Source organism: Coptis chinensis, chromosome 2, assembly GCF_015680905.1.
Source record: "Coptis chinensis isolate HL-2020 chromosome 2, ASM1568090v1, whole genome shotgun sequence".
Classification (NCBI taxonomy): Eukaryota; Viridiplantae; Streptophyta; class Magnoliopsida; order Ranunculales; family Ranunculaceae; genus Coptis; species Coptis chinensis.
The window spans coordinates 94,407,834-94,421,790 of record NC_141457.1 but is presented as its reverse complement, the minus strand read 5'-3'; the positions used below and the strand labels follow the sequence as shown (position 1 = coordinate 94,421,790).

The 13,957-nt window shown below is 35.8% G+C and overlaps 3 protein-coding genes and 1 pseudogene across 4 annotated transcripts; all 4 read left to right on the top strand.

Annotated features, from left to right (window-relative positions):
* Positions 1-3,519: 3,519 nt before the first annotated feature.
* Positions 3,520-4,715, top strand: LOC147519167 (protein FAR1-RELATED SEQUENCE 5 pseudogene; annotated as a pseudogene).
* A 129-nt stretch (positions 4,716-4,844) lies between these two features.
* Positions 4,845-5,826, top strand: LOC147519166 (protein FAR-RED IMPAIRED RESPONSE 1-like). The gene is made up of 3 exons (XM_086594076.1): positions 4,845-5,213; positions 5,322-5,663; positions 5,794-5,826. Exons 1-3 carry the CDS (start codon positions 4,845-4,847, stop codon positions 5,824-5,826), a joined length of 744 nt encoding a protein of 247 aa, XP_086450202.1.
* LOC147519165 (uncharacterized) lies at positions 4,944-7,190 on the top strand. 2 transcript variants are annotated; one of them, XM_086594839.1, is made up of 4 exons: positions 4,944-6,104; positions 6,205-6,273; positions 6,365-6,538; positions 6,633-7,190. In XM_086594839.1, exons 1-4 carry the CDS (start codon positions 5,880-5,882, stop codon positions 6,711-6,713), a joined length of 549 nt encoding a protein of 182 aa, XP_086450965.1. In that variant the 5' UTR covers positions 4,944-5,879; the 3' UTR covers positions 6,714-7,190. The 2 variants fall into 2 exon arrangements, 1 of the variants encoding a protein (XP_086450965.1); XR_015214195.1 differs by having other exon boundaries at positions 5,964-6,104; positions 6,373-6,538.
* A 2,380-nt stretch (positions 7,191-9,570) lies between these two features.
* LOC147519164 (putative magnesium transporter NIPA6) lies at positions 9,571-13,678 on the top strand. Its single transcript, XM_086590847.1, has 9 exons — positions 9,571-9,958; positions 10,482-10,538; positions 10,668-10,758; positions 11,171-11,331; positions 11,423-11,550; positions 11,677-11,814; positions 12,588-12,680; positions 12,782-12,899; positions 13,181-13,678. The coding sequence occupies exons 1-9, from the start codon at positions 9,835-9,837 to the stop codon at positions 13,279-13,281; spliced, it is 1,011 nt and encodes a 336-aa protein (XP_086446973.1). The 5' UTR covers positions 9,571-9,834; the 3' UTR covers positions 13,282-13,678.
* Positions 13,679-13,957: the final 279 nt, after the last annotated feature.

Here is a 13,957-nt window from a genome sequence, read left to right as displayed (position 1 = left end):
ATCTTTGCAAACCGCATTAAATCTCTCCTCGATAAGTTTATATCCTCATCCTAGAGTGCTTTTGTAAAAGGAAGACAAATTTTTGACAACATTGTCCTTGCTCATGAGATAGTCAGAACTTTGAAGAAGAAAAAAGGCGTGTTGGGTTGTATGACTATAAAGCTAAACCTAAGCAAAGCTTTTGACAGAGTAGAATGGGGTTTTCTTCTGGAAACTATGGAAGCTCTTGGTTTCTGCGAAAAATGGAGAAATTGGGTAAACCAATGCATCCCTATTACGTCCCTCTCCTTCAAGCTTAATGGGTCACCTACAAGTTTTATCAAGCCAGAGAGGGGCATCAAACAAGGAGATCCTATTTCACCTTTCCTTTTTATCATTTGCATGGAAGTCCTATCATGCCTCCTTACCAAAGCTGATAAAGAAAAAAATATACATGGAGTAAAGATCAGTCGAAGTGACACACCTATATCTCACCTCCTCTTTGCCGACGACAATTTCATTTTTTGCATAGCAAACCTCTCTGAGATTAATCATCTCAAAGATACTTTGGAAATTTTAAAAAATGTCTTTGGGCAAGAGATAAACTTCCAAAAGTTGGGTATTTTCTTCAGCCGCAACACTCACCACCAAAACAAACAAGATCTAAAAAAAAAAAATCATTGAATTTGAAAAAATCATCACCCATGAAAAATATCTTGGATCCCCCTTGATTATAAGCAGGAAAAGTATAATTGATTTTGATGAAGTCCTACAAAAGGTTCTTCAAAGAATGGAAGGGTGGAGAGCTAAACTCTTATCCCAAGCGGGAAAACTTACCCTCATCAAAGTCGTCACTTCAGCTATGCCCTTGTACATCATGTATATCTTCTCATTACCCATTTCGACTTGTGATAAACTAGACTTTTTGAATGCAAATTTCTTTTGGGGAAAAACAAAAGACAATACAAACAAGATTCATTATACATGTTGGAACAAGATTTGTAAACCTAAATCTTGTAGTGGACTTGGAATCAGACTTGTTTCGCACCACAATACCGCTTTACAAGCAAAGTTATTATGGAGAATAGTAAAAAAAATCGGACAAACCATGGGCCTCAAGTCTCCTAAAGAAATATGCAGGAGGGAAACCAATCCTTTCAGTTAAATGTCTAAGGGGCGCCTCAAAGATTTAGAGAGGCATTATCAAGACAATAGATGAAATCCTCCCTCAGTTATGCTGGCACATTGGATCAGGAAATGAAATAGATATATGGATGGATCCCTGGATACCTACCTTGCCAAACAAAAAACCTTTTGGCCCCCCACCATCAAATAACCCTTACAAAATAGTAGCCAATCTAATAGATTATGAAAACCACACATGGAAAACAAATATTCTTGATAGCCTCTTTCTTCCTAACATTGTGAGGGAAATTATGAAAATACCACTCAGTCAGAATAAACATGTAGACACCATCAGATGGATGAAGGAACAAAATGAGGAACTGAGCGTAAAATCTGTCTACAAATACCTCAGTAAAAAGACAAATGAAAACGAGCAAAATCCACACATTTGGAAACATTTATGGAATACAGATACAGCATAAAGAGTCAAGTTGTTATTCTGGAAAGCTGTCACAAACAATCTTCCCACAAGGGAGACCTTGAGGAATATGACTATTACTAACTCTGCAACTTGCCTACGCTGCAATAAGCAAGTGGAATCTACTTCTCATGCACTTTTCCTTTGCAATATGCTGAAGCATATCTGGTATGCTTCTAAACTTTCCATTAGAACGGACCACTAGAACCAAACTGATTTAATCAATACTATTTGCTCTTACCTGCACGATAAAACCATTTTAAGAAACACTATAAGTAATTTTGCCACTACTATGTTTTCCATTTGGATTAGTAGAAATGACATTGTTTTCAGCATTATACGTAGAGCTACAACTTTCATTATAAACAATGAAAAACTTTTATCAAAAAATAACTATTTACATATGTGACCACAAATAAACAATAATTGGCACTACCTCACCACAAATGCCTCTTGGGATTGTAACACAAACCAAGTAGGAATAGGTTTTTTCTTATGGAATAACTTTGGTTACTGTTGGTGCAAGACACAGTAAAGGCACAGCTTCTGACCCAGAAGAGGCAGAGGCACAAGCTATTCGAGAAGGACTAGACTTGACTAGACGATTGGAGATCCGATGTCTCGCTGTTTTGATGGACTGCAAAAACTTAGCCGAAAATTTGCAACATAGGGGAACAAATTTATCTTGGGGGGCTACCTCAGTAGCACATGATATTTATGTTTGTACTTCACTGTTGAATGTCTATACTTTTCACTTTATCCGTAGGGATTCTAATTTTGTTGCTCATGCTCTGGCTATAAGGGGTAGGCGAGCTCCTTCTTATTTTAGTTTAAATACTACTACGGCGAGATCTCTGATTCAGATATGTGTGGATGATGTAAACTCTGTTAAAAAAAAAAACAAAAAACAAAAAAAAAAAACAACAACAACAACAACAACGCATGTTCCACAAATCCATAGTGGAGCGATAAGAAAACAACTAAAACAGCCTTAACGATTACTGAATTTGTATTTAGCTGATTAAAGTTAGTTCCTAATCTCTCCATGATTAACTTTATCCTTTAATGTTAGGGAGGGGTTTTAGAGACATATTTTATATTGACACGTAAACAAACTCAAAATCGTTAGGGCATTTATAAGTTTCGGATTAGGTTAATATTTTGTAGATATGATCTCCTAACTATTCTAAACATTGTCACAAATAATAACCAAAAAATCAAAAAATTCAAAACTTGCCAAATGTAGTTAACAATTTACAAAATTTGGCTAATTGTAGACCGTTTATTTTCACCATTTTTGATATTATATTCGGCAAGTTTAGAAATTTTTGATTTTTTTTATTATTTGTGACAATGTTTAGAATAGTTAAGAGATCATATCTACAAAATATTAGCCTAATCTGAAACTTATAAGAGTCCGGTTCCTCTATAACCGGGTATAGAGATCAATCTCTGTAACTGTTGAAAGTTTGGTGACACCTGTCCACTTATAATTCCAACAAACCGAGTCGTCAACTTTCCTCTGTTAGTTTTTTTTTCTCCTTTTTTTTTTTTTTGTTTTTTTCCACCGTAATTCTCACTATTTTACCAGTTTTATAACTTATACAGCACGCCACCTAGTTTCCTTAACTATGTCTTCTTCTTCTACCCACTTAATTCTTCATTTTCTTTCTCTAAACCCTTAATTTCCAGCAACCAAATAAACAAATAAATGGTGACTCCACCTCTACCCTTTACTCTTACCTCTCAAATGAGAACTCCAACCACCAACGAAGTCATCTTTGCGCTCGACACACAAAGTCCAATGGTAGACACAGGTGTGTTTCTTTAGATTTTTCATTTTCATCAATCTTAAAATAAATTATATTGATTATATTTTCGGAGGTAGTTCTTCTTCTCCACAAATTAAATGCTATAATAACTATATCAAGTATATACATTTACGTCGATTTCACCGGTTCTTCCAACAGGTGTGAGTAATAGCACAAAGAGCTCAGGGAGTGAATCGTTCCAAGCCTCATATAACAAAATTGAAGATAATGTCGAATTAATGGTAGAAGATGAGGAAGGCAATATGAAGAATGCCAATGATATGGTGTACGTAGGAATGATTTTTGAATCGGAAGATGACGCGTATGAAAAATACAACGAGTTCGCAAGGAAGGTGGGTTTTGGTATTCGGAAAGGAAATTCTTATAAGAGGCCTGATGGGACAGTGCGAAGTCGGGTTTTTGTTTGTTTCAAAGAAGGTTTTAGACAGAATGACCATCGAACTAAGAATGTGAGAGAACATAAAGAAATAAGAACTGGTTGTAAAGCACGCATGATGATTAAACAAAATGAGGATGAATGGGTTGCTAGCTCAATTACTTTTGAGCACAATCATCTTCTCCTAACTCCAAGAAAAGCGCCTATATTGAGATCGCACAGAAGTATGAAAGACATACATAAAGGAGAAATTCAAATTTTGAACGCAGTAGGAATTCCACCAGTTGATGGCTTTGATTACATGGTTCAACAAGCTGGAGGACATGCCAATGTTGGGATTACACAGGTTGATTACAAAAAAATTCTTCGAAAGAAGCGAGCAGAAGAGCTTAAATTGGGTGATGCAAGTGCTTTAGTGAATTTCACAAGGAAAAAAACAGAAAACTCATGTTTTTTCTATGATATCATGTTTGACGATGAAAACCAGGTGACTAATATCTTTTGGGCTGATGCAATGTCCATTATTGATTATAACCATTTTGGCGATGTGGTTGTTTTTTATACGACATATCGAACAAATAAGTATGGTCGCCCATTTGCTCCATTTGTGGGGGTAAATCATCATAAGGAAAATGTCTTTTTTGGTGGTGCACTTTTAATAGATGAGACATCAAAATCATTTGTTTGGCTATTTGAGACATGGATGAAGGCTATTGGTGGAAAGAAACCAAGGACAATATTTACTGATCAGTGTCCATCAATGGCAAAAGTCATCGCACAAGTTTTTCCAGTTCCAGAAACAAACCATAGACTTTGTTTATGGCACATATTTCTCAATGGTGCTAAACATCTCTCCCGCGTATATAAGGTAGACGGTTTCACCAAGACTTTGAAGAGGTGTATATATAATTCTGAAACAGTATAAGAATTCGAAAATAGATGGAATAAGATGTTGGAAGGCTTTGATTTGGTAAAAAATGATTGGTTGGTTAGCCTATATAAGGTACACAAAAAATGGGCATTGGTGTATGGTCGAGATACTTTTTGTGCATATATGACTACTACACAACGTAGTGAAAGCATCAATAATTTTTTGAAGAAATTTGTGAAGAGAAAATATAGTTTGACGGAGTTTGTTAATCGATATGAGAAAGCACTTGCAAGGCGACGCCATACAGAATTAGTTAGTGATTTCGAAGCGGTTAAGTCAATGCCGAAGTTGTTAGCTCTTGCAACAATGTTAAAGCAAGCAGCTGATTCTTATACATATGCCATATATAAAATGTTTGAGGAGGAATATAAAGCGCATCTTCTTTGCAAGCTTGAAGGTCGTGATGTCAATGATGGGGTATATGAGTACAAAGTTACCCAAGAGGAGAGGAGAAACCGTATTGTTCAATTTGATCGCTTAAATTGTCATGTTGTATGTAGCTGCAAGAAGTTTGAATTTACTGGAATCATTTGTTGTCATATTATCAAGGTGCTTTATCATTTGAATATTCACGAGATCCCAATCTAATATATTTTGAAGAGGTGGACAAAGGATGCTAAAAGTGGCCTTGTCATGGACAGAAGTGGAAACCCAATTCATGTTGATTGCAATGCAGACACATCTTTGAGGTACAATGAACTTTGTCATATGGCTATTAATTGTGTTGTCAAGGGCTCAGTTAGTGAATATGTACACTTGGTGGCTAAGCTTGCATTAGAGGATGCTTTGAAAAAAATTGAATCTGCTATAAAAGCTAGTCAAGATGCCTCAACAAATACTATGAGATCAAAGGATTCAACCCGATTGGCTGAAGAGCATTTGACTGTTGCAGAAGGATGTGAGAAAGGTCGACCAAAGAATAAACTAAAGAATTGTCTTGAAGTACCACCTAAAAAGAAGCAAACTATCACGAGAAAAAGTTGTTTAATTAATTATTCTTGTCCATTGATGAACTTATATTCTCATGCAAGTTAAATACAGTCACTATTTGAATTTTACTATTTGATTTTAGGGGATGCAGAAAAGTTACCAGTCAAGGATGTAGGCAATGCACCAAAAGCTTTCTCGAGAAATCTTGAATGTGTCGAGAACGATAATATGCCTTACATTCCACATGGCTTCGAAACTAACAATATTCCTGACTTGCACCATAATGTGACTGGCTTTCCACATGGTTTAGATGCTCGCCATGTTCCTAGTTTAGACCACAATATGCCTCACATTCCACACGGTTTCGAAGCTAGCCAATCCATGCGATTTGAAGTCTATCTAGTAAATACTGGGGATACTTCCTACCCAACTTTTACTCAATTGCTACAACAGGTACGTGACTCAATCGCCAATTAATGCTAGACTTTTTATAATTTGAATTGATACTTAAGTTATTTTGATTGTCTTAGTGGTACTACTGATTTTTTTACAGGGTTCTAGCGCTCCTGCTTTAGAAATTGGTGACGCCTCATATCCAACCTTTACACAATTGCTACAACGGGTAATTAATTGTTTTGATATTTACAATCTCAACTGTTCGTACTTGGTTTAATCCTTTCATTTTTCAGTTAATACTATTTGGTTTTATATAGGATTCTAGATTTCATGGCTTCAAGTCTCGTCCACCTACTGGTTTTAAAGTTTGTTCAACTAACGATGGGGACACCGCAAGTATCCAGCCATCAGTTCTTAACAATATGCCACAACCATTGATTCGTAACAATATGCAATCATTTCCTGGTACCATTGGGTTTGAGTTTAACAAGGTAACAAGTTGACAATTTATAGTGTAAATTAATATGCTACTATTCCCTTCGACGTTATCATTCACTTAACTCTTTTTATTGAATCAACATCTAGGAGATATTTAATACGGGAAATGCAGCATTATTACCACGCAATAAGAAGTTGAATTTCACGGACTATACAACGATGAGTTGAGTGTTCTTGTGCAAATGAAGCTATAAATATTGAAAATATTGGACTGCAATTTTGAGGGTTCATTATTTTGGTGGTGTACTGCCACATTGCAAAACATGGAGAGAAAAAGTGTGTTAGTCCCAAGATATTTTGTGTCCTGCTGGTGTGCTAGAGATGATTCATCAATCCCTTCCAAAGACTCTGAGGAAAACATGCACTACAACCATTTCATGGGAAGTCCAGGAAATGCTTTGAGTGGCTGCCTCACAACTTTGCTTTTCGGTATTTGATATCAAATGAGCTGGTGAGATGATGTTTACATCTAAGAAATAGCAACACAGTGAGTGGTTGAGTGTATATGTAAATTTAATTATTTTTTTTTCTCTTCGTACAAAGAAAAATGAAAAAGTCAAGCAAGAAATAGGACAGGATTTGTGTGCAGTATGTAAAAAGGCCAATTTTTCAATCTATCTTAATGAGAATTAAATAATTTTGTTAGATCATGAACTCTGTTGTATGTAGTGACAATTCATTTTATGTAGTACTTATAGGCTATAATTTCTCGGTCGGTTATTATGCCTTTAGTAATTACAATTTGTTACAAGAAAAAAGAAAGGATAAATAACATAGTTTTATTTCAATGCCTTTCATAATTTCTTATGTTTCTACGAAGTGCTATGCTGCAAAAACACATCTAGAGGGATGCAGCAGAGTCGCAGAGATGGGTGAAGTTTTCGCAGCCATGAATTTTTTCGCATTTTGTACTTGCAATCTTTTGTGAGCAAGACGGGCCTTGGTTGTGGCTTACCGCCGGCTGTGTCATTATTTTAGTCGTTCACTTAATCCCTATGTGTATGTGATTCCATTCACTAGCTATCTCGTCGGCTTATGAGGTCTGGTGACTGGTGAATGTGGAGAGCAAAGCAATTCTGCTCTTTCCCTTTCTTCTGGACAACCTCCATTCAAGAGTTTAACACAGTACCAAGGACTTCCTCCCAGAAATATGGACAAACACCAAAATGGCATATAAGAAAACAATTTGTTCATACCATCAGATGATATATAAAGTTATAGGTTTTGAAATTACAGACATGCATAAACTAAATGAAAGAGAATACAGATATATAGTTTTATTGAAGGACAAACTACAGAATTTCATGACGATTAAAGCTCTGATCTAAGAGTCTAAATTAGCTAGTATGGTTTTTGTCCAATTACATTACCAGGTGGATAATACAAACATATTATAAGAGTAACATGATCCTTAGAACATTTAGCTTGTGCACATCCAACCTCTGTGGAGTTCCTCCAAACAACCTGTTTATATACACCACAATTATGATGTGGCGCACAAGTGTTGTTCACGTTATTATAATACTTCTTCTTCTCCACCCATGATTCCACCGCTGCTTGTGGTGTCACCGGAATTCCACTAGCCCACAACTGGTTCATTCCATACTTCGTTGAACTCATATCAGCAAATTGACAACTTTTCTTGTCTCTTTGGTACCTTATAAGTAGGCTTGTATCCATTGCTAGCTTCTTGCTCCATTGTAGTGGACCAACTCCAACTTCACTTCTTGCTTTGTTATGAGCAAGGAGAAATTATGATGTAGCATTTGGTCTGGTATGAGTAGGGTCACTGGGTGCAATGACACTATGCCTCCGGTCAGGAGGTATTAGATTGTGCCCCAAAGTCGTGCACAAGGTTAGAGCCATTAGTGTGAGCAAGAGATGTGATATTGGCAATGACATGAATGAATCCATTTCTATATTGTATGATTGTATCTCAAGTTGTTGTTCTGGTTAGTCAAATTTATTGTCTCTAAATTACCAATTAATTAAGGGCCAGTGAACTATGAAAATCAGTGTAATTAATTTCGTAATAAAAATAGAGAATTATACGACAAAGCTACTTGACCTGGTGCTAAAGTCGTGAGATTGTATTTACACCATTGGAACTTGTGAAAAATGTATCATTAAGGTTAATGAATCGTTCAGCTTCTTGAAGAGAGTCGTTTGAGGGTCTCACAGAAGAGTCTGGTTCCTCTATAAGTTATATAAAAACAAAAAAACTGATAAAATAGTGAGATTTACCAATGGAAAAACAAACAAAAAAAAGAGAAAAAAACTAAGTGTGTGTTTGTTAAATTTTAACTTATGGAAAGGAAAGGAAATAAAATGGGTGGTCCACTATGGAATGGAATGGAAAGGAAATAATTTTAAATGGTATGTGTTTGGTAAACTGGGGAAAGGAAAGTAAAAACTAGGGAAATGAATAATCATGTTTGTTTGCAAAAGCTATGGAAAAGAATAATTGTATTGTTGAGTGAAGTGTATTAGTAGTAAGTTCCTATTTATCTATTTCCTTTCCTTTCCTTTCCACAAAAATTTCGGGGTTAATTTAAAAACACAAAACCTTTTCCATTTGTTTCCATGGAAAAGCCCATTTCCTTTCATTGGGTAAACAAACGCTTTAAAAACTATGGAAAAGGTGGACCACTCTTATTTTCCTTTCCTTTCCATAGTATTTCCTTTCCTTTCCATCATAACAAACACACCCTAACAGTAGAAAGTTGACGGCTCAATTTGTTGGAATTATAAGTGGACAGGTGTCACCAAACTTAATTTTGAGCTTGTTTACATGTGCATATAAAATATGTTCCTAAAACCCCTCCCTTAATGATAAACCAGACTGTTTTAAGCTCATCTTCAATTATTATTAGTTAGTTGTCACCCAGCTGGTCCAGTAATCACACCAACAAAGTCACGTATTTTCCACGAGTATCACGACAAAAGCCGCTTTTTCAAAAAAAATAAACGCCGTCTTAATTCTCCGAACTACCTTATTAAACAACTTCCACTCTCCAGTACCTTCATCATTCTGAATCAACGTTCTATATCTCTCGTTTCCATATAATCTAGTGGTATCGGTACCACTGAATCACTACAAATCTTCCAGAACCAGATTCTTTTTCCGCAAATTACGATCTCGTCTCTTTCTACGCTATAGTGAATCCCACCTCGAATATCAAACCTTTGGTTTCGATCTTGATCTCGAAAATTTCGAAATTCTTGGCGCGAAATCCAGAAACCGTGTTTCTCTCTCTCTAGATCAGAGAGAGAAATTTTATCGAGAAAGATGACGGTTTCAGATAACACGAGAGGATTAATTCTAGCAGTGATATCAAGTGGGTTTATTGGAGCGAGTTTTATTTTGAAGAAATTAGGTCTTAAACGTGCTGGTGCTTCTGGTGCTCGTGCAGGTTAGACATAGATTTCTTTACTTCTAATTTTTAATTTATTGGGTTTACTGTTAATGTTTAATTTTAGGTACATATAATAAGTCTGAAATTCTTCCTTAAGTTGAGATATTGAAACCTTAATACGTGTGCGGATTGATGTAAATTGTAATTGAGGTTCAAGATTTTATTTCAATCTCGTGGTTACGTTTGCAGGGAACATAATTAACAATTGGTTTTCCTAAAAATGATGTAAATAATACAGTGGACATTCCTTAGACATGTTAACATTTTGTCACTGATTCCTACTTGGAGTCGGGGTAGGGGCTTTTTCTTAGATTTGTGAGCAATCTGATGCTCGACTCAGTCTACAAGTTTCGATTAGTACGGATCTTTGCTATGTGTGCTAGGGCGGGAAAAATTTCTTTATACTTATTGAGGAATTAAAATGGAGTCTATGATGTGCTGCCTATGTTTGTGTAATCTTCAATAAATTTAAACTAGGAGGCTATTGTAGTTGCTTCTAACATGTTTTTCCTTTATGTAGGAGTTGGTGGATACACTTACTTACTAGAACCACTGTGGTGGGCTGGGATGCTAACAAGTAAGTTCAATACACTATATCTATTTATCTATGTTATTGCCTACTTTTTTTGCGTTTTGCTCGTTAGTAATTTATATCTAAATGCTGTTTACTTATTCTTTTGTCAAATGGGGATTTTGTTTGTCACAGTGATTGTTGGAGAGGCTGCAAATTTTGTGGCTTACGTTTTTGCCCCAGCTGTTCTAGTGACTCCCTTAGGTGCACTGAGTATAATTGTCAGGTAAGGAGCAAAACTTTAATTTGGTTAAATAAGGGAGTCCTTTTGTGACGCTAACGCCATTACATGTTTAGTACAACGTATTCAAGTGTGAGTTATACTTTTAGAACCATAGTATGTCGAGCTCACGCTCTTATGAACTTTTATTTGAGAGTGAGGGTTTTCAGTAATTGGCTTGGAGATCTATTATTTTATACTCAGGCTTGCCCATTATAAAAGAAATGCTCCAATGTGACATTAGGGATTATCAGTTGGAAGAGCTCAAATATTCCTATTGCGTGTTGGTCCAAAACAATTTAAGATGTGGTTTTCCCTAATGGAGTGTTTTTTCCTGGACATTTTCATGGTAATTATTAATTGAAAGCTTCAAAAACCTTTCAGAACTAACACTTTTTTTTTTTTTGAATCTTGGTAGTGCTGTTCTAGCACACGTTTTGCTGAAGGAACGATTGCAGAAAATGGGTATTCTTGGATGTGTGGCCTGCATTGTGGGCTCAGTTGTGATTGTAATTCACGCACCTCAAGAGCACACACCAAACTCTGTAGAAGAAATTTGGACTTTGGCAACTCAGCCTGGTATGGTGCTTACCTTCTAATAATTGTCAAAACATTGTTCTTCTGCGGCATAGTACTAATTGTTTTTAAATTGCATGTGTTTTGTCTATAGCATTCCTATTTTATGCAGCAGCTACTTTATCTGTAGTATTAGCTCTTGTGCTGCACTTTGAACCACGCTATGGGCAGACTAACATACTGGTTTACTTGGGCATCTGTTCTTTAATGGGTTCGCTAACGGTAAATTGTCTTTCCTTAGCAAGCTTAGTATGAAACTTGAATAACATTATAGGGTCATACTGTCGTTAGGTCGTTACACCTGTTATTGATTTTTGATTTGTCAAACTTCCTTGTGTTTGCATGCAGGTTGTAAGCATAAAAGCCATTGGGATTGCCATAAAGCTGACACTGGAGGGAATAAGTCAGCTTGCTTATCCTCAAACATGGGTTTTTGTTGCAGTTGCAGTTGTACTTGTCATCACACAATTGAATTACCTAAACAAGGTTGGTTACTTGTTACTGTTCAGAAGCATTAATCCTTGTCATACTCTATTTAAAGTCAACTTATATGGAGAAAGGAGACAATTGCAACTCCTTTTGTTCTTTTTGTGGTATAATATGTGTAGTTTGTTGTGTATATTTCATTATTTCCTAATTCCTTAAATCAACTAACAATGTATCACCTAATGCAATCGAAGATTAAGCTTTAAATGACTTGTATGAGACTCAAACCTCTTCAGAGATGGATACACGTTACTACCTGAGTAGCCTGAGGTGTTTTGCGGTGTGTCTTTGCCCCTCATTAGACCTGTAGACTGCTGTTCCTTTGGTGTATATGGTGTACATTTTCTCATCATTTCTGCTTTTTGGTTGGTAGTTTCAGTATCAAATTATATGTCTAAACCTTATAAGAGTTCATATATGATCAGATTTGTGAGATCGCTATTTTTGTGACTATTTTATTTTATATTTTAAATGTAATAAATGGTACTAGTCTACAAACACGTTGCACATATAATTTATTTATTCATTCTCTTATTATTATTTATTTATTTATTTTTATTTTATCAATTGTCGTAATAGATATAGGCATATAACATTGATTAATGAAAGGTTTCACAATCCACCCATGAAAGTTTTCATAGTCCACCCAAAATCTCACTTTTGTGCTCTATCTATTTGAATCAAACACATCCATATCAGCCCATTTTAGTTATATGCATTTTTATCGTATTGAAAAAACAAGATTCTGATTTTTCATGACGTCTCTGTTCCAGGCATTGGATACCTTTAACACGGCAATTGTTTCTCCCATTTATTATGTAATGTTCACTACCCTTACGATCATTGCCAGTGCAATAATGTTTAAGGTATGTTTTCTTGCTGTTGTTCTTTCCTTTTTTTGGTTACAGTACCTTTGTGAATTTCTGAAATATGTGCTCAAATCTCATGGTTGCGATGTTCTGTGCAGGACTGGTCCGGCCAGGATGTGAGCAGCATAGCTTCTGAGATTTGTGGATTCATCACTGTGCTATCTGGAACAATCATTTTGCATTCGACAAAAGAACAGGATGTAGCTCCTTCAACAGGTAGACACCATAATATTGTTGTTGGCTAGTAGGAGTATTTCTATCTTTTATTTAAACTGATATCCTTCAGAAGCTGAACGAGAGTTCAATCAGCAAATAAGAGGGATTCTGTGGCAGTTGAAACTGACACAGAATATCTGGCCACCCCTTTCATATCCAAATTACTTACTATTTCGGCTAACTCCATCTCGTTCCAAATTTTTAGAAGTGCAATTGTGTTTTAAGGTAATAAAAATATGTTTTACAAGACTGACTTGAGGTTATGATGTACCTTTTTACAGTTAATGCAGGGACATTTTCATGGTACATCAGTGGTGACCAAGTAAAAAGTGTTGAGAATGACCATTTTATCACCTTACACACTTCAGAAGACTTTGAATAGTGACTTTTTGTCAAGGTTTTTGTATAAACATAAATCCCCGTACAGGGGAGAAAACTAAATGAGACACGGCTAGTCTGACAACCTAGATCAGTGTGGATGACGGATTCTCCGAGTTCCATAGTTGACAATCTGCAGTGGAACAACACTGATGCTTTATGTTATGAAAGATTTCAAGATCAAAAGAAGATTCTGATACAGCAGCCCTAAGAAATTTCATATTTTGTGGTGATTTCCGCATATACTGTAAACTCTTTGTTGCATTTGTACATAGTTGTGGTTGGATGGAGAAATTCTCCATAGAACTTCGTGATAATCCATAGTTGTGTAAGTTTATATACATTTTTTTTTAGTTTTTACTATTTTAACAATGAATCAAAGATTTTCATTTTATTCTTCATCCGCAGAATGTGTTTTTTGTGTATTGAGAGAACTCAGAGAAGTATCGATTAACAATTTAAAAGTTGCAAAAGCCCAACCCGTATACAAACCCATCAATCCATGACCAGTCGGTGAAAATGACGGAAATAAATCGTCAACGTATTCCTACGATCCACCTTAAGGATCCAAAAGTATAAAAGTTATTTCCCCATCAAGAATGTCCCGGTAGGTTACGTATCCATTCTGTAGGCATAGGTAAAAAAACTTGCCATGTGTGGTGATAGTGCGAGTAACATTA

Bases quoted from the DNA above. Each gene is read 5' to 3' on its own strand.
- LOC147519166 (XM_086594076.1), top strand. From the start codon at position 4,845: ATGACTACTACACAACGTAGTGAAAGCATCAATAATTTTTTGAAGAAA. The intron at 5,214-5,321 runs GTATGTAGCTGC...TATATTTTGAAG, and splicing joins ATCGCTTAAATTGTCATGTT to AGGTGGACAAAGGATGCTAA. The intron at 5,664-5,793 runs GTACCACCTAAA...ATTTGATTTTAG, and splicing joins AACTAAAGAATTGTCTTGAA to GGGATGCAGAAAAGTTACCA.
- LOC147519165 (XM_086594839.1), top strand. From the start codon at position 5,880: ATGCCTTACATTCCACATGGCTTCGAAACTAACAATATTCCTGACTTG. The intron at 6,105-6,204 runs GTACGTGACTCA...ATTTTTTTACAG, and splicing joins TTACTCAATTGCTACAACAG to GGTTCTAGCGCTCCTGCTTT. The intron at 6,274-6,364 runs GTAATTAATTGT...GGTTTTATATAG, and splicing joins TTACACAATTGCTACAACGG to GATTCTAGATTTCATGGCTT.
- LOC147519164 (XM_086590847.1), top strand. From the start codon at position 9,835: ATGACGGTTTCAGATAACACGAGAGGATTAATTCTAGCAGTGATATCA. The intron at 9,959-10,481 runs GTTAGACATAGA...TCCTTTATGTAG, and splicing joins TGCTTCTGGTGCTCGTGCAG to GAGTTGGTGGATACACTTAC. The intron at 12,681-12,781 runs GTATGTTTTCTT...TGTTCTGTGCAG, and splicing joins CCAGTGCAATAATGTTTAAG to GACTGGTCCGGCCAGGATGT.